Source organism: Populus alba, chromosome 16 (genome assembly GCF_005239225.2).
Source record: "Populus alba chromosome 16, ASM523922v2, whole genome shotgun sequence".
Lineage (NCBI taxonomy): Eukaryota > Viridiplantae > Streptophyta > Magnoliopsida > Malpighiales > Salicaceae > Populus > Populus alba.
Window position 1 is genome coordinate 4,705,862 of NC_133299.1, and position 25,461 is coordinate 4,731,322.

Here is a 25,461-nt window from a genome sequence, read left to right on the forward strand (position 1 = left end):
AAACCATCCACAATTCCACATTACCCTTCAGTCTCCAGTCCAGAGACCTTTATCTTTCAAGGGATGGCGGTCCTGGTTACTTTATTTGAGCTGCATCACTTAGTGACGACAGCTACCCCCTTCCTTCTGGTTTCTGCAGCAAAGCTAATGGGAAGGAAAGGAAGCAAAAACAAACCGTTTTGGAAATTTTGCAGAGTTAAAGATGCTACGGTGAGAATAAAGAAAGAAAAAGCAGCATAGAAAGCTTAATGGTGCATCACGTTGCACAGAAAGATGCTTTATCCAATATTCTTTCCCATTTTTATTCATCTTTAATTTAATTTCTTGCTTTCAGTATGACTTTCTTCATTTAAAGTGAAATGCTGTTTTCTTTTACTTGTTTATAAACCGAGTCCCTTTATACAAGTCAAAAGATCATTAGGGGCTACAGCCCCGGTGTTCTGGTTAAAATTCCTAGGCATTGACAGACAAGGCTCCCCCTCTTCGTTGGATTCTGTTTTGCTAACAATTTCGGAGCAAGAACAAACGTCCCATTTACAGATGGAGCATCTTTTGCTTTAGACAACTCCAAATAGCGATGACTACACGAGGGAATATTTTGTATTGATGTGCATTGAGAGCAGAATTGGACACTTGGTGCCTTTCCGAGGAGAAAAAGTATGGGCTGCAGTCTTATTTTTAATTAGATTCTTCTGATCAGAAAATCAAGACTTCTTGATCACTACTTTTTGGATAATGTAAGTCATTAGTATGATAATTACTTTGCAAACACTGGTGCCAAGTACCATACTTTAGAAACAAATTAATCATTAATCTACTCGTTATGTGTAACAACCTCCCTATTTCAGACATGTTTCAATTTTCTCCTGTGCTGGCTGTATTCTTCTCCTGATGCTCCTAAATAGTATTATTAATATTTCCGAAGAAATTTTAGAAATTAAGCAGAAGAAATGGTTCGATCTATCCTCTGGCTGGTAACTCGAGGATTTAAGGTAAAAAATCATATTCAACATGGCATCAGACTTCTTACGAAGATCATAGGGTTTATCTTGAAAGTCTGAAATAAGCTAAAACTTTCGAAGCATTTCAGATAGGAAAAAACATGAAGGGAAACCCAGTTAATGCCCCCAAATTCTTTAAACCGTTCAAGGAGCCGTTCCTTTGAATGAGGTTGGGTCTCCGAGGCAAGATAGAAAAACGAAGTTACTAACCTTTTTTTTTAAAACTAAAATGGTTAAAAAATCATTTTAGTTAATTCTTTAAAAAACATTATCACATCCTTGTTTTAAAATGTTATAAACTAAATGCTTGTTTTTTTCACTGCAAAGAGTAACGATTTGATGAGTTGAACAACAGTCACTGTTTACAGTAAGCATTGTTCATAAAGCTAACAGTATATAGTAAGTATTGTTCATAAAGCCAGAGTAAAAAGTAGTTTAGAGGGCATGGATGTGCTATGGAAAAGAAAGCATATTTGCTAGCTATTAAAGGAGAGTATGGCTGTGGATGCTTGAGAAAAATATTATTATTTGTCATTCTCCAGACAAGTTCTTCCTAAAGCAGAACACTCTGCTTTTTTTTTTTTTTTTACAATTCAAAGCAGAGAGCTCACACTGCTGGTTTGGGTGAGGAGAGGGTAAGTAAAGGTAAGGTGTGGAAGGAGGAAGACAGTAAAAGTGAAATATAGACGTTTTCTTTGTTTGGATATAAATTAGGGAAAAGTAAGATTATGAATCCACCCTTGTTTCTTTCAAGGACGGAAAGAAAAAGTTTAATTCTTAGTTATTAATATGCACTCTATTTTTGAATTTTTTGACACAATGTGTATAATATTAGGGTTTCTAGTATAATAATATAATATAATTAAAAATTTCTAATAAGTATCTTTATCATTATTTTTTAAGAAAATAAATTATATTTTTATATTTTTTTTATTTGAGTTTCTACTTCTCTATTTATTTTTCAATTAAAACTCCCAGCTGCAAGTTGATAAATGCTTAGTGAAATGTCCATTGAACAAAACCCCCTCTATTTATAAATGGAAAAAATCAAAATTAAAAATCAAAATTTGAAAAATGAAATAATGAAGATGGAGGCCATGCTTTATAAAGAAAAAATTTCACTCCTTTTTATGGACCATTTAGAAACATTAAACCAATAAATAACATATAATAATAAAAACGATGAATGCCTTCACAACACAATGTTATATTTTTTAAAATTTTCTTTGTTTTTTTTTTTTTTGAATTCAGGATTTCAGTGCTTTTATAACCTACAGTAGATATAATGGGGAGGACATTTCCTTCTAGAAATAAAACTTACATCTTTATTATTTATTTTATTTTAAATTTTCAAAATTTTGCTTTTTTTTTTTTAATGTATAATGGATCCCACAGTAAGGTTGGTAGGTGTCTATTTAATAGACACATCATAAAAACATAATATATTCTAAGAAACACTTAAAAAAAAGAAGCACTCAAATAAAATAAAGGCATTATTCTGATAAAAAAAAGTACAATAACTTAATTAAAAAAAAGTATAATACACTCAAGTAAATATTTGGGTTGTATGGGCAATGTTACACGCTGACGGGGCAGAATTCTTACCTAGAAAAAAGAGAGTAAATATTTGGGTTGTTTTGCCAGGCTTGAACAGCGCTGCTCACCTGGGGCAGGCCTGGGGGACCAGCCACCCTGGTCGTCCTAGGCTTGGCCCAAGATGACCAGGTTATCCAAGCCTAATTCATTTTATTTTTTTTTTCTTTTCATGATTGATTTTTTTTCTTTTTTTTCTTTTAAAATTTATATATTTATTTTTTTAGGTATTGAAAATTTTAATATGTAACACGCATAATTTTTTTCTCTTGTCCACATGATTTTTTTACTAACAAGCACTATTTTCTATTATCCATATATATTTTTATAATACTTATCATCTCATATAAACTTTAATGAAAAACAATGTGCTCATCGCAAGGACATGACACATCAACTTCTCATTCAATCACTTGCTAGGCATAAAATCCTTACACAAAAGGAGTCACCTTGGTTGCCCATGGCACAATGCCTTCATAAAAATAAATAGAGAAGTAGACACAAACTCTCTATAATAGAGAGTGCCAAACTCTCAACCTACACAATCTCTTTGGAATTTTATATACCTAGCTATACATAGACATGCATATCGTGTACTCTCATTTTTCTTTTATATACATTACATTCTCCCATCCATACAAGTAATGACTTAAACATCGAAGAGTCCCTCATTTCAAGAGGGGCTTACTTTATTAAGAGCTTTTAGACACAAGCTCAACTCAATTCACATGGTCCAGTTTTGTTGTAGATTGTGGAAAACCCAGTTTACGTGTGAAGATTGTTACGACTTTATCAATGACATTATCTATGAGATCTAAATAAAAATTCAATTCATTCCCTTAACTCTTAACTTAAATCATTTTCCATGGCTAGTGAAACAACGATATAAGAGAGAGATAGTGACTGATCTCTTTACTGTGGCAACTCTAACTCCTCCAATTCTCCAACAACTCTCCAACCAAGTGTAATTTCTTAACAATGATATCACAGTGATGCAACTACATCTTCACACCCTTTTATTTATGCAACAACAAGCTCTCATTTATGCACCACTAAGTGCATAAAAAACAACTCAAGTTTCATGAAGGATCATACGATATGCAAGTGAGTAACGCTCACACTCCTACACTTAGAAGGAGTTATACACCTCGTTCTCACTCGATACCTTTTAAAAGATACAATTGCTATCCATATTTATTTGAATCTCACTCATGCACTGGAAAAAGCCTAGAAGTAAGATGAAATCCATGACTCCACGAACTTCTAAATACATCATAATGGGAGAATCATCATTTTATCATAAAATCCTATACACTCAACTCTCCACATACTTTGTTTCTACAAAATCCAACCTAGACAACTACAAGGGATTGACAGAACCTTAGGAGCACATATATAATGTGAGATGTATCCTTTAGCTTCTCATATAAGACATTGATGCTATGTGTAAATCTTTTCCAATAATGCTTATTGGATTTGCATGTGCATGGTGCCATAACTTAGAGCTTGAATTTATTCTCTATTTTCATGATCTCATCTTTAAAATCATTTGTTGTTTTAGCACAAACATTCCTACCAAAAAAAGTACCATAAAACTCTTTGTTATTACATAACAAGAAAATAAGAGCACCAAGGCTTATCTTTAAAACTCAACAAAGAAATGCTTAATATGGACAAAATCTTTGAATCCATCACTATAAAAGCTTTGATTAGTGGAGCATACAACTATTTCATATGGGAAATGTTATACACGCTCCTTGGAATAAGTCTTATTATATTCAAACAAGCAATGCAATTTTTTTTTTATTGTGGAAGAAGCCATAGTCACCGGACAATGTCACCCATGTTTCCATCAAATTGAGTCTCCCCACTGTTATTAGTTTCTCACTAGAGCATAAAAAATAAACACCAAAGGGCATAATTGTGATTTCCTCACATTCTCCATGCCCATGTTTAAATATTTAACCACCATATAGACTAAGATACTAGTTGCTTTCTAAGAAAAAGAGTTTGTTCAATATCCTCCTTCTATAAAAAAATGATGTGAACATGAGGAACCCTAAAAAACTTTTCCCTTTTTATCGTGATTATAAGCATGACATTGAGGAATGTCACATTTTGAAAAGAAAAAAAGATTAATCACTAGAGGTTAACTTCACCAATTTTTTAAAAAGGAAGAGCAACTAGAACCAGGTAAAGAAGTCATTTGATGCGTTGTTTGAGATCAAATAATCTCTAGATTATACCATATATTATATATCTGTCTTTTGAAATTTTTAATGAAAAATAATCATTTTTTTCCATTTCTTTACTATGAAAATCACATATCTCCAAACACGTCTTATAATCCATGTGACCACTATCTCTAAGTTCTCATGACAATATCTCTCCAAAAAGATCATGGATTCTTCTCTAGGTCTCATCGATCACTTATCTTTAAAAGGATCATATATCCTTTTCCAAAAAATATTGACAAAAATATCTCATGAATTCAAAAAATAAAAATAAAAATGGCAAAAATTCAAAGGCATGACCACACAGGTAAGCTTTACACTCTAAGTTTTTCTTCCTTTTAAATAGCTTAAGAGGAAGATGTATGTTTACAAGATGCTTAAGACAACCAGGTTACCTAAGCTTAATCTAGTGACCAATCCAATTTTCCCTCTTTATATTTTCTCTTCTCTCTCTATTTTTTTCTCTCATATTTATAAATTTATTTTTACAGGTACAGATAATTTTAATGTGTAGCATACATAAATTTTTTTTTTCACATGCATAAACTTTGTATAGGCATACATTATTTTTTTTTTTTGTTTTTTATCACCTAGCTATGTTTTTGCTACACCTATCAACCTGCATGAACTCCAATGAAAATAAATGTACTCCATAACAAAAATATGACACACCAACTTCTCCTTTAATCATATGCTAGGAACTTATGGCACAATATGACATCAATCGATGAACTACCTTGGTTGCCCAATGACATAATTCCTTCTCCATGAAAAAGAAATCAGGCTAGGTGTATAAATACACTTAGTCATACAAGTAAACTATGACCAACTTTGAAGACACAGACTCCCCACAACAGAAAGTCATAAACTCAACCAATCATATAGACTCTTTAGAGCCCCACAAAGCTATTTACAACTAGATACGCACATTAAATGCTCTTATTTTTCTTTTCTACAAATTACATTCTCCTCCACATACAAGTACTAACATAAGTATCAAATATATCTTTTTTTCACAAAAAACTTATTTTTTCAAGAGCTCTTAGACATAAACTCAGCCCAATTCACCCGACCTAGTTTTGTAATAAACTATAAGAAAAATCCAATTTATGTGTGATTTTTTTTCCAACTTCATCTACTACTAAGTTACTATATTTGTTAATTTAAATCATTAACTATCAATTATTGCTTGAAAATGCACATACAATTAACTCATGCAATAATTGGTTACTACTAATTTGTATTAGTACATAAACTAAATCAAATCAAACAATTTATTCAAAACCAATCACTCAAAACTTTTTGGTTAAGATCAAATGTTATTCGAGCCATAGTTTAAGAGAGTGGATACAATTTAGCCTTTTTTAAAAAATCTAGACACTTTAGATTAGAAAATCTTTATGAGTAGAGGCATCAAAATTTCCATTACCAAAGTATCTGCATCAACATTAAGTTACGGTGTTTCCAAGGATAGACATGTGAACAGTTATGTATGATTAATTAATACAGAAAAACAAGAGAGGACATTTTACGTTACTTTTTAGACGAAACCAAACAAAGCACCCAGATCATGCCCTCTGCAACCTTTATCTCATTTTGATAATGTCATTTTCATTTGACATTACTTGGTGGAGGTGTCTTGGAGTGTGTATAAACTGAGATAACGAAGGTGTCTTGGAGTGTGTGCCTTTATATGATCTATAAACTGAGATAACGAACGTGGCTCATAGTTGACTCAAGTTTGCTAATTTTTCAAGTTTACGAGTTCTTTCTCTTAGTTTAGCTCTTGAAAATAACTATTTACCGTATGTAGCGTTAAGTATGTGTGTATAGACCGGTCAAGCTAATTAATCTTCAAACATGAAATTTATGTTTAAAAATACGGTAACTATTATAGTTAGAGTGTTTTTTATTTATAAATATATTAAAATAATATTTTAAAAAATATAATTTCAATTGCGTTTACAATATTATTTAAATTTATCATCTACTTGGAATTAGGCGGGGTAAGGGGGGAAAGGATAAGTCAATGTTGGAAGGTATCCAAAATAAATATAATTAATAGCTAAGAATTGCAACTTGAATACTTAATTTCTCAATAAATTCCTGCGCAACCTAGTCAATACTTAAGGCAGCTATGATTTAAGATAAACAACTAGCAGGACAAACACGAACTACTCACTAGCATGGTTAATATATAAACCAGCAGCTGGAAAGCCGGTGGTAAAGAGATACAAGAACATTGAGATCTGACAGTATTGTGTCTTCACCTTAGGTTAGTCAAATATTTTGGCCGAGATTTACTTGGACTTTCCCTCTTCAAACCAGCTCTGAGCTGTCTAGCCTTTCCTCAGATCATACCTCGTAACCATACAAACATATCGAAGACAGAAGAACCCTTTAAATAGATAGAACATTTGCATTCCATCTATCAAAAAACGTAGAGCAAAAAGAAGAGGTCTTCTAGAGCGAGCATGAAAACCCTTTTCCTTTCCCTTGTCATTTCCACTCTTCTTTCACTCTCCCTCTCAAAAGAACTTTGCAATTCCCAGGACAAAAAGGTTCTCCTACAAATCAAAAAACATTTTGGAGATCCATACCTCTTAGCTTCATGGCAATCGGACACTGATTGCTGCAAAGCTTGGTACCAAGTTGAGTGTGATTCCACCTCCAACCGCATCATTTCTCTAACAATTTTTGCTGGCAACCTTTCTGGCCAAATCCCTGCTGCTGTTGGGGACTTGCCCTATCTCCAGACCCTTGTATTCCGCAAGCTGACAGATGTTACAGGCCCCATACAACCTGCCATTGCCAAGCTCGTACACTTAAATTTTCTCAGACTTGACCGGCTAAATCTCACCGGGACAGTACCTGGCTTTCTTAGCAAACTCCAGAAGCTCACATTCTTGGACTTGTCTTTTAACGGCCTCTCTGGATCAATACCGAGCTCACTAGCTCTGCTGCCAAATCTTGATGCTCTTCACTTGGACAGGAACAGGCTGACAGGTTCAATCCCAGAATCATTTGGGACATTTAAAGGCAGCGTACCGGGTCTTTACCTGTCTCACAACCAGCTTACCGGTGAAATCCCTGCATCATTAGGGAACATAGGCTTCAACGTCATTGATTTATCACGCAACAAGCTTGTTGGTGATGCTTCCATGCTATTTGGGCTGAACAAAACTACTCAAAATGTGTATCTCTCTAGGAATATATTGAAATTCAATTTGTCAAATGTGGTGTTTCCAAGTGGCTTGGAAAATCTGGACATTAGTCACAACAAGATTTTCGGAAGCATACCTCCACAGATGACTCAGATACCTTTGCAGTCCCTGAACATGAGTTACAACAGGCTGTGTGGCCAGATTCCTGTAGGTGGTAAGCTGCAGAGCTTTGATTACTCCACATATTTCCATAATAGGTGCTTGTGCGGGGTTCCCCTTGAAAACTGCAAATAGAACAGTGGAAAAGGAAGCGTTTTCGTGTGTGAATAAGGATTTGCAATATTTCTGAAAGCGAAATGTACTGAGAAGATAAGATCAATCAGGGATAAGCAATATCTATTATTATCTCTGTTTTCAATTTCTCTTCGTATTAATTCAAGTACATTGAATCCACAGAACTTTGAATCTTGCATTACGCTATCTTACAAAAACCAATAATTGACAATGCTAACAAAATTTTTAGAGACCAAGTGCCAAGTTTTGGATTCCAACAAGAGCCCAAGACTAGTTTATAGCAGTTCTCAACTTAGAGCTTCTGTAAAGAACTGCATGACAGACTCTCAAGTATCTCTCATAGAAAAAGATTATTGATGAACCAAGTTTTTAAAAGTATATCTTACCACAAAAAAAACATTAGACCAATAAAGATTTACGGATATAAATTTTTGAAACACAAGCACATTGTATTGAAAATGTCCTCTAGACCCAGCAACAATTGGAGCTTGGCAATGTGCCAAACCCCGAGCACACCTGAGAGAATGAGCATTTTTCTTGGACACACCCGAGTGAATGACCATACCATCCCCCCTAAACATGCTCAAGAAAATGAGCATCTTTCCTGAAGCACACTCAAGAGACGAACCCAATCTCCTTTGGATTAAAATAAAGGACAGACCCAGCTTCCCTTAGGCTCACCAAGAGAATTAAAAACTCACCTCTCTTAGGAAAATAGTTCAGTCTCTTTGGAAACTCAGCTACATTTGACGTATTGAACTCTAATTTATTTACACCTTTTAAGTATATAAAAGTGCTTCAGAAACTCATTATATTTAAATCAAACATTAATATAAATATAATATATATTTATCCTTCATTAAATACTATGAGGGTTAAACTGCATTTCAGACCTTTTTCTTCACAAAACAACAAAACTCATGAGTTATAAATACACCACGAGACTTTCATAACAAATGTTCACAATCTTCATTCACCACTGTATATATATTCTCTGAGTATTTCTCTTTAGAATATTATTGTATTTTCTCTTGCTAAAAAATACTTATTTAAATATTAGAGAGTCCCCGCCCCCACTAAAAAGGATCTTTTACCGATACTAGTTACAAGTTACCTTAACCTACCATGCATAGAGTATAAGCTATCAATAATTTTGATTAAGAAGAATAAATGAGATTGTTAAAATCAACTAATTAACCAATTACTTAACTTAGAAGCTCTATTTTTATTTTACTTGGATTTTTCAGAACATTATCAATTATGATATATAATGCTTGCATTATTAATATTAATAATTTTTGTATTTAATTTATAAGAGGGACAAAATTATTACTTGTAACTGACCTGTCAAAGCACCAAGATGTTGCTCTCTAATTATTTCTTGGTAGTGATGTTTTTGGTGGGGAGGTATGAAAAGATTTCCCGAAGTCAAGGCTTGTATTCTCTTTCAAAGACATCTAGAATTTAGCAAGCGAATTTTAAAGTATCGTGATAATGGAATTATAAATCCTGAAAGCTCGTGAGCGTCACCCAATCACACTGACGCAACATGACGTGGGACATGTGGCTGGGAAATCAGAAGCTCAAGAAGACAGCCTAGAACGACAAAACTCAATACGCAAGTAAAATACCAAAAGGCCATACTTAATAACACCTTCTTCTTCTTCTTTTTCAAATTCTTTCTCTTGCAAATTTATTTTATAAAAGCTTTATTTTTATTTAATTAAAATAAATGGTACAAATATGACGATACAACCATTCCAAATAAAATAAAATATGATGCATGATGGATACCCTAATTTTTTTTAATTATTTTATTTATCATGTAAGAAATTTATTTTAAAAGTAAATAGAATTCGTTAATAAACATCAATATAATGATTTGTTTGTAAAAATAATGAAAGTATAGAATAAAAAAAAACAGCGGTCAGGTTATTTATAGTTTCTTTACCATTATAAAAAAAAATTATGTCTACTTAAATTATCTTAAAAATAACTATAATAAATTATCCTTTCGTTAAGAAATATTTGGATAGCACTGACTAGCCAACGAGTCCACTTGTTGCTAGGGATCTGCTCGCAATATCTGATTCAATTTATTTAATAAATTTACCAAAATAAATCCAACCAAAAATAACAAATGAAAAATCTCCAAGGTAACCATATCATTTTTAAAAATCACAAAAAATCATATAAAAGACAGATAAGATAAAGAAAATGCATAGCTTAATTGTTAATGATATAAATATTGAATAATAAAATTAAAAAAAAAACATGTAAAAACAAAGCCTAATCACTAATGATATAAATGTTGAATGATGAAATAAATAAAAAAATCAGCTTTTAAAAAAACCAAGCAAACTTTAGTGAACCTTTTAAATTTGGGCTAAGGTTTCAAACTTGTAACCAATTAAATGCTAGATTTGTGATGAATCAAGAAGCTCTATTTAAAAATTTTTAATGTTGATAAGACAAAGTAAATATAATAAAGGACAACAAATAAAAAGACTTGAGAAAATAATGTTTATTTTTAAATCAATGAAAAATCCCATAGAAAGAAAGAAAAAACCAAATATTCTATTGAATAAATATTGAATAATGAAAATTAAAAAACATGAGCTTAAATAAAAGCAAAAAAATCAAGCAAACTTGAACAAACTTTCCAAACCTCATTTAATCTCTAAACCCAAAACTCGTGAAATCATATACTAGAGTTAACTCAAGAAACTTAATTTTCAATCAATCCAATATTAAATGATGGAAAAAAACTATCAATTTAAAAATTTTTCCAATGAAAAGAAATAGTAATAAAAAGAATGAGAAATTTATCAGGAAAAAAGACTCAATGAGGATGAAATTGTAAAAAAAATAATTATCTCAAATAAAACAAATAGTAATAAAAATAATAAGAATTAAATTTGAAAGATTAAAAACTTAAAGTGGGGTGAAATTGAAAAAAAAAAATCTCATTCTATAAATTGTTTAAAAACATTATTTCAAATATTGAATGATGAAATAAAAAAAATTAATTTAAAGAATTAGCAAAAAAAAAAAAAACTAATATAGAATGGAAAATAAAAAGACTCGAGATAACCAGGGTCATTTTTAAGACCAATAAAGAATTCTATGGAAAGTAAATAAATAAAAAGAATGTAACCAATCTCTAAATAAATAAATATTGAATGATGAAAATTAAAAAAAAAAAGCTTAAACAAAGGAAAATAAAAATCGAGCAACTTGCACACGAACCTCTAAAACCTAATCTAATATCTAAAACACATAACCTATGAAATCCTAAATCTTGGTTTAATTAAAAAGCTTAATTCTCAACCAATTTAATAATGAAAGATGAAATCATGAAAAAATATCAACTTAAAAAACTTACCAAGGTAAAAAACAAAGTACAATACAAAGATAGCAGTTGAAATAATATAGATTAAATTTGAAAGATAAAAAAATTTTGAAGGAAGTGAAATTAAAAAAGAATTTTGATTTTATAGATTATTTAAAATAAAAAAATATTAATTAAAATGATAGAGACCAAATGTCAAGAAGAAAAAAATTATAGAGGTTAGTATGAAGTTTTAAAGGGGTTGACATGAAAATCAAAGTGGGGAAAAAAAATGGTAGATAATATCAAAACCAGAGGTGTGTATGGCGCATGCATTGCACCACATTAAAGATGTCAAAACCTTTCAAATATTGTCAAAAAAGATAAGATTTGGTGATCGGACAACACCATACGATCAACCCAAATAGTACGGGGACCGACCACTTGCCAGAACATGTTATGCATGTGCCATAAAGTTATTTTTAATAATATTTAATATATGAACAATAATACCTCTAGATAATTTTGATATTGACAAAAAAAATATCATGGTAAAAGGATCAAAAAGCTTTGTAGGAGAGTTTAGTTGATTTTTATTTCAAGATAATAAAGTAATTTAATTATTTAAAAAAATGAAAAAGAACAAAAACATTTAGCCCCGGGAGTATAGCTTAGGAGTACTTTGTTCTTGGCGTGCTCTGCCAAGACTGTGTGATGAGGCCAGGTTATTGGATCCCAGGACGATGGACGGACGGTCTAGTCCATTGGCATAACCTGGATGAAAGATGGTCATGATTAACATAGATGGAATGATTTATATCTAACACAAACACTTAAACAAACTTTAAAAAATGCATCATTTGTTAAAAGCTTTATATATATATTGAAAAAATAGTATTTTTTATAAATTAACCAATAAAAAAAGAAAATCTCATAAACCGATATTTTTATGGATGGATCCCTTCTCCTTCTCGAGACCTATTTGTTATTCTGAAAGAGAGAAAAAAGCCCAAACCATGAGGAACAAGAAGCCCAGCAGAGGCTTAAATTCCTCAGGCTGAACAGAACTCTGTTGATTCCCCTGCGCTATAAAAAGCAGTCTTGCATTTCTCATCCCATGCATCCTCTCACTCTCATTTCTCAAAGATCACAATCACCCCGCTCTCTCTCCCTTTCGAACCTGAGACTTCGCCAGAAAACCACCCTGCAAATTACCTGCTTTCTTTCTTTTTCCAAAACAAACCATCCTCCTTATCAAGAAAACTTCCCTAACACTCCATAACCCTATTCAAGAAACCAACAAATTCACTCGAATTAAACCCATTGAAGATCAAGATCGAACCACAATAAGCTTCATCCATGGCAGATGAACTGGACCAAGAATCCGAAGCTCGACTTCAGTACCCAACAGACCCAACTGCATACAGACTCTTGGAAGAGATTGGCGGTACTGGTTCTAGCGCCACAGTTCACAAAGCAATATGTATCCACAACATCAGCAAGTCAACTTTCGTTGCAATCAGAATCTTTGATCTTGAGCAATATCCAGCCGATTTTGATGGTCTCAGACGTGAAACCAAAACCATGTTACTTCATTCACACCCTAACGTTCTTGCATCCCATCTTTCTTTTGCTGTTGATAGGTATCTTTGGGTGGTTATGCCTTACATGTCTGCTGGCTCTCTCCAGCCTATAATCTCTTCTCACTTCCCCGACGGACTACCAGAGCTAAGCATCGCAATAATTCTCAAAGAAACCCTCCAGGGATTGTGTTATATTCATGATCAAGGCCGTATACACACAGATATCAAGGCAGGCAACATTCTTATAGACACAGAAAATGGCAGCATAAAACTTGCAGATCGTGGCAAATCGGTCTCGATTTACGACTTAAGAAGCGTTGTGGGATCATCCCCATTGTCCCCCTCATCAAGAATGAGGTTGACTGATGTTGCAGGGACCCCATATTGGATGGCACCAGAGGTTATACATGACTTAGATGCAGGTTATAGTCTCAAGGCTGATATATGGTCTTTTGGTATTACTGCATTGGAAATAGCCTATGGTCGACCTCCTTTCTCTGACCTTCCTCCATCGAAGTCTTTGATCATGAAGATAAATAAGAGGCTTGGGTTCTCTAATTATCATGAAGAGAAGCACAAGAAAGATTTCAAGAACAAGAAGTTCTCAAAAGAATTTAAAGATATGGTTGCTTCTTGTCTTGATCAAGACCCTTCAAAGAGACCTTCTGCTGATCAGCTTTTAGAGTATTCTTTCTTCAAGAACTGTAGAGGATTAGACTTTTTGATCAAGAAGGTTTTCGATGGGTTACCTAATGTTGAAGACACATTCAAAGAACTCAAGGCTTTACAAGGGACACCAAACCAGATTACTGCTGGCACTGATGTTGAAGAAGAAGAAGAGCGTCCTGAATCAGTTGGTCCAAGTGAGAAGACTAGATGGATCAGTGGTTGGAAACTAAATGAGTATGAATTCAATCTTGTCCCGGAATTCAGTAGTGATTCGGAAGATGATTCATTTGTGAAAATGGTTCGTTTTGGGGGTGAAACAATCATTCCGGACACGAACATTGGGTTCAGTGTGGCGTCTATCGGGTCAAGTGACTTGGAGGGTTCAGTGGAGGATCATACTGGTGAAAACATGAGCGGAATAGAAGGAATCGTTGAGGACTTTAATCAAGAGCGGATAGTGTTAGAGGGTTTAATGGCATTAAAGAGGAGTTTGGATGAGCAGAGAAGGCAAGTAGCAAGCATAATTACTCTGTTGGGCGGGGAGGCTGATGGAGAGGAACAATTGGTGCAGAGGATTGAGAATCTGAAGAGGGAGCTGGACCTTGAGAAGGAAAAGAACCTGAAGTTGGAGATGGAATTGGAAAATATTAAAATTGTGATTTCTGGTGCAAATAATGACGCTTCTTCTGCTGCTGCTGCTGATGATGATGATGATGATGCAGCATTTGATGATATTGACTGATTAGAAGATGGGTATTTTGGTATGCCAAGCTTCTGGTTTCCTGTGCTATGAGAGAGATTTTTTCAACTTCTCTTTGGTTTTGTTTGTTCTGTTTTAGCAAACGTTAAAAACAAATTGCCTCTTCTGCCACTTTCTTATACAATATGATCTTTTGTTTTTAAAGTCTGATGCAGTGCTTTCATGAGTTGCATCCTGATGTTGGGTTCAGCCTCCGAGAGGAGCTAAATTCACATCAGGATGTGAAAAAAAATTGCGTTTTGTGTTAGTATTATCTTCGAGCAGATGCATTTATTTTGTGCTTTTGGTAGAAGTTGACGTAGAATTCAGCATAATATAAGAAAATTTCACACACATATATTTAGGGACTTGCCTTATCTCCATACAATTTATTAATAAATGTTGCAGACACCATGGATTCCTCAGACTTGAATTTGGCCAAGATTAATACTTGGCAGTTTCATGGAGTTTCATGTCAATGATATCCAAATCGGATGGATATTTGTCTGATATGACTTGAATGGCTAGGTTATTTTAGATTAAAGAAAATAATTTTGGTTTGGATTTGAATAAAATTGAAAAATTAATATTTGTGGTTATAGTTTTATGTTATTCAATCAAAAACCCATATCGTGTCTATAATATTGTTTTTAATTTATTATTGAAATTATAGATAAATAATATATGGTGTTTTGTACTTTATAATTCTTTTTATTTGAGTAATTGTATTTGTACAACTTAGACATATTTAGAAGTATAATTAGTGGTTTTTTTTAAAAAATATTTTTATGTTGAAATGTATTAAAATAATATTTTTTTTTATTTTTTAGAATTAGTACATTAAAACAATCTAAAATATATATAAAATAAAATTTTTGATAAAAAAATTTAAACTTTTTAAAATAAGTTAGGCCGCGTTTGATGTTTAATATAATTAATATCAAGTAAGCGTACAAGTACTTTATATGTTATTTTCTCTAAAAATATTAAAAATAAAACAATATCATTAATTTTGGACTAATTAACTAGACAAAGAGTTTGCTGCCACATTAGAATTCTAATAACAAAAATGATGAAGGTATTTATTGATCCAATTTTATGAGTATAGGTAAACAAATAGAAAAAAAAAAATATCAATGCAGGTAATTAATAGAAAAAATCATGAAGTAAAGGTTCTCGAAACAAAAATGTAACCCAAGGTTGGGAAGGTACTCAAATTAGACCTAAAAAGGATTGATTTTTAATTTTTAGTATTTTCCTTGATAATTGTTTTTTTCTCTTTATTTTCCTAGCTATTTTTGAGTTTCCTTTTCTTTCCAAATTAGGTTAGTTAAATACTAATAATTCTTATTTTTTATTATTTATTGATTTTGTTTCCAATACCATTTAGAAAGTTCAGGCAGTTGCTGTCATTTATGATTTACTACTTGATATTGTTTTTATAGATTGGAATATGGCATAATGAGTCTGTTAATATTGATGTCATCTAATAATCCTTATTTCTGTAATAAATTAGTGAAGCACATACAATTCACATATTTTCTTTCTCGTTTTTTTCTTTTTATTTTAATGTCAAAAGACGAGGTGTAGTGTTTTTAATTTTAAAATATATTAAAATAATATTGTTTTTATTTTAAAAAATTTATTTTTAGTATTATTACATCAAAATAATACAAAAAAATAATAATTTATAACAAAAACAAAAATCAATAATTTTTAAAATTTGTTCCATTCCTTCCAGCTGGTTAATTTGAATATATTTAATAATGGGTTGGGCCAACGGTGTTTAAATAAGCTATGTGATGGTTTTCATGTCATGTTATGGGCCCAAACTTGAGAAACCTAATGGAAATTCCTAAACACAATTTCAAAAGTGAAGGTCTTCCGAAAATAATTAACTTTTTGTCAGATTTTAAACCGGTTTGGGAACATGACTAGAAAACAATATGGCGATTTTGAGGAGTGTATTTTAATTAATTAGTTTTTAAATTTATTTTTTAAAAATTATTAATTTAAGTTTTATAAATCTCATGATCACTTAAAACTTATATAGATACACTCAAATTAACCCAAACACCTATATTAATAATTAAAATAAAAAACAGAAAAGAAAAGAATATGAGTTGTTGAATAGAGTTAACTCCCAAGTCACCATGTAAAGCTATTTTATTTTGTTTTTCTTTTAAAAAGAAATTTTTTTGAAATTAACTGGATGAGATTCTATTAAATTAAATTATTTTATAATTTAATTTAATAGAACCAATCAAATTCATTGGATTAAAACCTTATTTTTTTTCAACTTAAAAAACCCTGTGTAGATCAACCTTTGAGTCGCATATTTCTCAAATCAATTTCCCAAACTGAGCTGTTCTAACAACTATTCCCATGATAATCCATCCCATTAATATCCCTATGGTTCTGACAATTTTAGCTAAATAAATTACGGTTTCCATCCTTTGTTTGGTGGAAAACTGGATTATTGTGTAAGAATAATATCAACCAAGACAGAATTTGATAAGTGGCAATATGATCCAAAATAAATTATGGTTTTGACTTCCAGTCATTATTTGAATACTGGACGTAATGGCAACATAACATCGAATGCCGCGACATGAATCGGTGACTTCTTATTTCAGCTTTTCATCCATCTGGGTTCACGGCAGACTCTCAGAAAATCAGGATATAGCATAAGATAGAAAAATATTGGGAAAATATAATATTTTTACTCAACCGCTAACGGAAACGTGGTTTTATTTTTTATTTTTAAAAAAAGCTAATAAAAATAGTGGTTGTGTTAAATAACTGCCGTTGTTATTAGCAAATGATAACAGTATTTCTTCAAACAAACTGCCAAGCACTCGTCTGGAAGAGTGTTCTGTTTCTTGTAACAACGGAGAAAAACTGGTTCTTGAAGATACTGAATTTTACCTCATACGTAGCTGGTTCAAAACACCGTCTTTGAGTCCTATTATCTGAGCAGGTGGTATTTATCTCTAATTTATCAGCATTTCTGTCCTAATTTATCTCTAATTTATGGCACAGGTAAGGAAGGTTTCTGATTGCTAGATTAAAACCCATATGTAGTTCTTATCTGTCTCTGTTCTACTGGATTTCGGTTTAGATATAGTGTGTGCATTCACTTTTATTTATTTCTTGGGATTCCTGTTTCTTTCTGGCAAGCATACTGTTGTTTGTTAGCACATGAAAAAAAAGGACAGGGAAGGCTACTACAAGGGACATGTCTTGGCCTCCCACGGACCATATGCAGTAGAATCATAATTCCATGGCTGCAAATAACTGTCAACAGAATCCACGGTGTTTATATTAAAATCACGCAATTCTGAAACGTGATTATATTAAAATCATGATTTAAAATAACCGTTTTTAAAAAAAATTATATTATTTTTCCTAAACTTTTTCAAACTGTAATTCTTAAAAAAATATTCTTGGAAGCTAGACAGTGCCTAATCTGTAACTAAAAGTTTCCCAGTTCAGTTTCATAGAAAATATTAAAAAATTACAGGTCCTAAGTGAAGTTACAAACCTGTTAAATCCACCAAAAACTAAGTAGTGTTCAAGATCACTATCTATTTGAAAAATGTTCTCTGCTTTACTTAAGAACCTATTAGGCTAAATGAAAAGATAGATTAAAATAAAAACTCTAGAACACTAGGCAACATGAATCAATTGTAACATGCATAATTAATTTTTTTATACCGTGAAAAGTTGTATTAATTATGATGTTAATTATTTTTTTTTCCATGTCCGGATCAGTTTGTGCGCATCTCGACTTTTATTAATTAACTTATTTTTGTTAATCATAATTACTTAATCTAGATTTTGTTAATTAGCTCACTTGATTACCCAGTGGTGGAGAGGTTCTAAGAATAGATGTAACTAGCCAATAGGAATCTACATCCATTGTATTCTAAGGTTTTTTTTTTTTTTTTTTTTTTTGTTAATATACTTATTTTTGTTAATTTTAAATTTTCAATATACTAGACATAATATTGGCCATCTGCCTCTAGAAAGGAAAAGGAAAATTGAAGATAAAAAAGAAAAAGAAAAAAAAAGAGTACTATATTTTCAATTTTAGGCTTTGCACAGTTCGCGAAATGAGAAGATGAAATCCGGATTCTGTTGCAAGATTTTCACTTCAAAGCAGCACCATAATAATTAAAGAAAAAAAATAATACAATCTACCACTAAAATATATACATAATCATATAAAAAAGAGAGGAAGAGTCCAATTGCATTTATGATGAGTTTGAATCCCGCAACCTAACATTCAATTTGTTTTCACTATATATAAAAAAGGCAAAGAATCAAATTAAACTAATTAATATTATACAGTAAAATCCATAAACCCTAAATATAATTTCCTCAGTGAAAATCTCAGAGCCTTCTAGAAACCCTAAAATCAGAAGAAAAAATTTAATAAATCAAAGTAAAAAAAATTGAGCTTAGCAAAGGCCTAATAATTAACATTTCTTGGTTTGGAGAAAAACTGAGTAGAAAAAACCGGTTAACTCGCATTTACAGAATAAAAATTCTAATGTTACTAAATTGCTGCCACTTTGATTATAGAAGGTCTTAAAGGATATTAACTTTTGTGAAGACTATATTATTATTATTATTATTGCTGCTGCTGATGCTAAATATAAAAAACAGGTTAATAGACACTTCCAAATTAATAATTCAAATGTTGCTGGATCGCAGCCTCATTGAAGGGATGTTTGGAATTGCACTTTAATAGTATTTCTAAAAAGAATTAAAATTAATATTTTATATTCTAAATTGTTTTGATGTTACAATGTAAAAAATAATTTTTAAAAAATTAAAAATATATATTATTTTAATATATTTTCAATTAAAAATTATTTTAAAAAATAATCTCACCATAATTCTTTCCACCTCCAGTAACTTTAGAATCCTTATGCTTATCTTGCTTCCTTTGCTTGCATGGAGAATGTTGTTACTGTAAATGTAGGAGGAGGGAAAGATATCATGATTAATTAGATTTTAATGAACCATTAATATTTTATTGGCAAAGAAACAAAACATCATTTTTATTTGAAGGGTAAACCAAATAAAATCATAAATCATCAAATTTCAAACTTATAATTTAAAGTGTGATATTTTAACATTATTTTTATTTTTATTTGTTAATTATAATCCCAAATTAATGTGTGTGTTTTTAAAATATTGTTGTTATTTGTGTATTTTCAAGTTATTAATGAATAATTTGAAATTTTAAACAACATATTTATATGTTTTTTTGACGATATCCAGTCATGTTTATATAAACCAAGTATAAAAATACATAATATATAAAGTAAATTTAAAATTAATATGATTATTAGTAAAACCAATATTACAAAACTAGTAATAATAAAAATAACTTTTAACTAGAAAAGTAACATAACATAACATAATTATACGCAACATAATAATATATTTAAGGTTATCTATGTCTCCTGCAAACGATGATTATGTGTTTTGATGGAAAATTAGATAATATTTTGAGTTATTTAGGGCTATTTTCTCTTAGATTTTTTTTCAGGTTCTAGAGTTTTTCTTTCTTTAAGGAGCGAATGTCATTAAAAATAAATAAATTATATTTATATATACATAGGAAGCACGATTCAGAATCATAATTTTTTTATAAAACCGCTATTATTGTTAAAGAACCATGTTTCAGAATAACCATTTTTATTTAATCTGTTTTTCTGATACCCATACTCTCTCTTTAACTGATGTAGAAGTTGAGATCCTGTTAAAGAACGAGGAGGAGGATGTAATGTTGTTAAAAGAAAAAGGATGATTAGTAATCTTTTCCATTTTACTTTACAGCTACAATCAGTTATTTCATTTTACAGCTATAGGTAGTTATGCTTTCCTTTATTGTTATAACAAAATCTGTTACCCATGCTACTGTGCGTGGGCACAAATTCCTTCTGCATGGGAAAGGCTAATGAGTCAGCCTTGATACCTGTATATATATTCCTTCTGCTTCTTCATTGTAAATTAACAAGACAATCAATATAGAAAGCTTGTACTGCAGATTAAGCAGCCAAAACATTTTGTTCTTTATTTCCTTTCTTTCTTTTTGGTTTTCAGCCTCTGTAACCTTCAGCATTTCTTTCATGGTATCAAAGCTTCGGTTCTTTAACTAAAAATGGAAAAAGATGCTGAAAACCAACAAATACCACCATTCACTACAAAATCAACCTCACGTTTCCATAACCTCTCTGACCCAAACAATCCATATCGACTTGATCATGGAGATACGTCAGTTCTTGGTTTGGTAACTGATCCCTTAACCACAGAAAACTATGTTACTTGGGCAAGAGCCATGAAGAGAGCCCTTAGAGCCAAGAACAAACTTGGTTTTGTTGATGGTAGTATCACAAAACCTTCAGACCCCAATGATCCCCTTCTAGAAGCGTGGGAAAGATGCAATGACATGATTGTTTCATGGATTCATAATTCTGTAAGTCCTTCAGTAAAGTCTTCTTTCATTCTTGTTGATAATGCCTATGAGATTTGGAATGAACTCTGTGGGAGACTTACCCAGCAAAATGGTCCACGAATATTTCAACTTAAAGGAGCTCTAGCCAACTTAAATCAGGGAAATGATTTAGTCAGTGTTTATTATGGGAAGCTTAAAACAATTTGGGATGAATTAACCTTACATTGTCCCATGCCAGAGTGTTCCTGTGGACAGATGAAAATGTTGATTGATCGATACCAACAGGATTGTGTAATCCAGTTTCTCATGGGTCTAAACGATACATATTCTAATGTGAGAGATCAGATCATGTTGATGGATCCCATACCACAAGTCAGCAAAGTTTTTTCTCTTATTCAACAACAGGAGAAACAACACCAAATGTTATCTCATACGTCTGCTCCTGAGTCAATGGCTTTTCTTGCCAAAAACACCTCCACAACCTTCAGGTCATTTAACAGACCCTACTGTCCACATTGCAAGATTCAAGGACATCTCTTAGAAGACTGTTTTAAGGCAGGAAATGCTACACCGCCTACTTGCAGCCATTGCCATATGAGTGGACATTTAGCAGAAAAATGTTACAAGTTGATAGGCTATCCTCTTGGTCATAAATTACATAACAAGGGAAGACGACCAAACATGTATACCAGACAATCCAACGTCACTATAGCTGAAGATCTACCTCAGACTCAAGTTGACAAGATGAATTTGATCTCACATCAGTATCAAAAAATATTGCAGTTGCTTCATGAAAAACAAAGTCCAGCTGCCACACCTTCTCCAATGGCCAACTTTACGAGTCTACCATCAATGTCTGGTATCACAACTTGCTTCTCTACTTACTCTCACAAATCTTTTGATATCAATAATGTTCCTTGGATCATAGACACAGGAGCTACAGATCATATGATCTGCAGCACCATATTTTTTACAGCAATAACAACTACTGTGTCCTATAATGTTAAACTTCCAAATGGCCAAGAAGTTCCAGTCACACACATAGGAACAATCAAACTCTCCACATTGATCACTCTTGAGAATGTTTTGTGTGTTCCTTCTTTTACTTTCAACCTTCTTTCGGCTCCAACATTAACCAGAAATGTTTCTTGTTGTTTTGTCTTCCTTTCCACTGCTTGTTTTCTGCAGGACCTCATGTCATGGATGACGATTGGATTGGGTGAAATGAAGCATGATCTCTACCATCTTAAGCATGTTGAAGTATCTCCAGATGCCTTGATGTGCAAATTATCCAAGTATTTTGACAATCACCATCTGCATTCTGTTTATACCACATTAAACACTCATCCTTTTGATCTATGGCATTATCGCCTTGGCCATATCTCCAATTCCAGATTACAGTTAATTAAAGATCCTGTTGTAATCAAAACTCCACGTTCTACTATTAATACAGCTCCTTGTTCAATTTATCCATTGGCAAAACAGCATAGACTCCCCTTTAATCTTAGCCTGCATCAATCTTCTTCCAATTTTGAACTTATACATTGTGATCTATGGGGACCATGTTCTGTTGAAGCTTATGACGGGAGTAAATACTTCTTAACCATTGTTGATGACTTGTCTCGTAGTACCTGGGTCTATTTGCTCAGCCATAAGTCAGACACACGTAAATTTATAGAATCCTTTTGCAATCTTATTCACACTCAATTTGGAGCTAAAGTTAAGTATCTAAGAAGTGACAATGGGGCCGAATTCCACATGCAAGATTTTTTTCATACAAATGGCATCATTCACCAAAGAACCTGTGTAGAAACTCCCCAGCAAAATGACATAGTTGAAAGAAAACATCAGCATATCTTAAATATCGCTAGAGCTCTTAGATTCCAAGATGGTTTACCTCTTGAGTTCTGGAATGATTGTGTCCTCACTGCCACATACATTATCAACCGTATTCCTACTCCTCTAATACACAATCAAACACCTTATGAGGCAGTTTTTCACACTAGTCCCACATATCACCACCTACGGGTCTTTGGTTGCCTTTGCTTTGCAACTACTATAGGTCAGGGTAGAAAGAAATTTGATTCTCGGGCTAGAAAGTGTGTTTTTCTTGGTTATCCTTTTGGGGTCAAAGGCTATAAATTGATAGATTTGGAAACACGTGAAATTCTTTTATCTAGAGATGTGGTTTTTCACGAACAAATTTTTCCTTTCAACCTACCTATTCCCAACTCTCTCCATTCTGATACTCTGCCTCTTCTTACTTCACCTCAGTTTTCTGTTCCTAGTTCTTTTTCCATTTTAGAACCTTTGCCAAATTCTATTCCTGACACTTCTCCTTCACCTTCCACTTCCACAAACTTATCTTCAACCCCAACTATTTCACCTGACTCACAATCCTTAGATATTGATTCCTCTTCACCTCCCATTTCACACACTTCTCCATCTCACCTTCTTGTTCGCAAATCTGATAGACCGAAACAGGCTCCCAAATACTTGCAGGATTTTCATTGTCAATTGGCTTCCTTCAATTCATCCAATCCAATCCAAGACACCACAACTGAGGCTCCTTCAGGTAATGCAGTTCCTTTGAGTAAATATCTTGCATACAGTAAATTCTCCTTACCTTTTCAAGCATTCTCTGCTTCAATTTCTTCTCACACCGAGCCACAAACCTATGCTCAAGCTGTTAATGATCCTCATTGGTGCATGGCCATGAAAGATGAATTGAAAGCTCTGGAGGATAACCAAACATGGATCATGACTGATCTGTCTATTGGCAAGAGACCTATTGCCTGCAAATATGTCTATAAAATCAAATACAATTTTGATGGCAGCTGATAAGGCAAGGTTAGTGGCCAAGGGTTACACTCAAGAAGAAGGTATTGACTATCACGAAACTTTCTCTCCTGTTGCTAAACTTGTTACAGTATGTTGCCTCCTCGCCATAGCAGCTGTGAAAGGTTGGGGCTTGTATCAGTTTGATGTCAACAACGCCTTCCTTCATGGCGATTTACAGGAAGAAATCTACATGAAACGTCCTCCTGGATACACTCATGGTCATCCTCATCAAGTTTGTAGATTGCTTAAAAGTCTTTACGAGTTAAAGCAGGCCTCACGCCAATAGTACTCAAAATTTTCTACCTCTCTACTTCAGTTCGGTTTTTATCAGTCCAAGGTAGATTATAGTTTGTTCATCAAGCAAGACAGTCGATCATTTACAGTCTTACTAGTATATGTCGATGATATTATTGTTGCCAGTAACTCTCCTGCTGTTGTTAAAGATCTTAAAGTCTTTCTCAACAAGCAATTCAAAATCAAAGACTTGGGCCAATTACGATATTTTCTAGGACTTGAAATTGCCCGCAATTCACAAGGCATACAGATTTGTCAAAGAAAATATGCTTTAGATATTCTTGCTGACTTTGGCACTCTCGGGTCTCGACCTTCTAAGCTTCCTATGGATCATAACTTGAAGCTCAGTAAAGAAGAGGGCAATCCTATATCTAATGCTACATATTACAGGCAGCTGGTTGGAAAACTTCTATACATAACCATCACGAGGCCAGACATTTCTTATAGTGTCCAAATTCTCAGCCAGTTCATGGATCATCCTACTGATTTTCACTTAGCTGCAACTTTCAAAATCCTGAAATACATCAAAGGGGCTCCAGGCCAGGGTCTTTTCTTTTCTTCAGCAAATAATCTGGATATCACAGCATATTGTGATTCCGATTGGGCATCTTGTCCTGATACTAGACGTTCTGTCTCTGGTTTCTGCATCTTCCTTGGTTCCTCTTTAATCTCTTGGAAATCCAAGAAGCAATTTGTGGTCTCTCGCTCGTCAGCAGAAGCTGAGTATCGTGTCATGGCCATCACTAGCTCTGAAATTACTTGGCTGCGTTTCCTTCTAACAGACCTTCATATTTCTCATCCTCACCCCGTTGTGCTGCATTGTGACAACCAAGCTGCATTACACATTGCTTCGAATCCTGTTTTTCACGAACGCACCAAGCATATTGAGTTAGATTGTCACCTTATTCATGACAACATCCAAGCCGGTGTCCTTCAAACTGCCTATGTGTCTACAAAATGTCAATTGACAGATGTGTTTACAAAAGCCTTGCCTGCATATCTATTATCTTCTCATATGTCCAAGATGGGCATTGTCAACTACTATGCTCCATCTTGCAGGGGGCTGTTAAAGAACGAGGAGGAGGATGTAATGTTGTTAAAAGAAAAAGGATGATTAGTAATCTTTTCCATTTTACAGCTACAATCAGTTATTTCATTTTACAGTTATAGGTAGTTATGCTTTCCTTTATTGTTATAACAAAATCTGTTACTCATGCTACTGTGCGTGGGCACAAATTCCTTCTGC

At 32.8% G+C, this 25,461-nt stretch overlaps 2 protein-coding genes across 2 annotated transcripts; both read left to right on the forward strand.

Annotated features, from left to right (window-relative positions):
• Positions 1-7,104: 7,104 nt before the first annotated feature.
• Positions 7,105-8,410, forward strand: LOC118052124 (polygalacturonase inhibitor). Its single transcript, XM_035062967.2, has one exon. It carries the CDS (start codon positions 7,303-7,305, stop codon positions 8,284-8,286), a length of 984 nt encoding a protein of 327 aa, XP_034918858.1. The 5' UTR covers positions 7,105-7,302; the 3' UTR covers positions 8,287-8,410.
• Positions 8,411-12,976: 4,566 nt separating this feature from the next.
• On the forward strand, positions 12,977-14,611 carry LOC118051257 (serine/threonine-protein kinase BLUS1). The gene has a single exon (XM_035061889.2). The coding sequence runs from the start codon at positions 12,977-12,979 to the stop codon at positions 14,609-14,611; it is 1,635 nt and encodes a 544-aa protein (XP_034917780.1).
• Positions 14,612-25,461: the final 10,850 nt, after the last annotated feature.

Coding starts and splice junctions, on each gene's coding strand:
- LOC118052124 (XM_035062967.2), top strand. CDS start 7,303: ATGAAAACCCTTTTCCTTTCCCTTGTCATTTCCACTCTTCTTTCACTC.
- LOC118051257 (XM_035061889.2), top strand. CDS start 12,977: ATGGCAGATGAACTGGACCAAGAATCCGAAGCTCGACTTCAGTACCCA.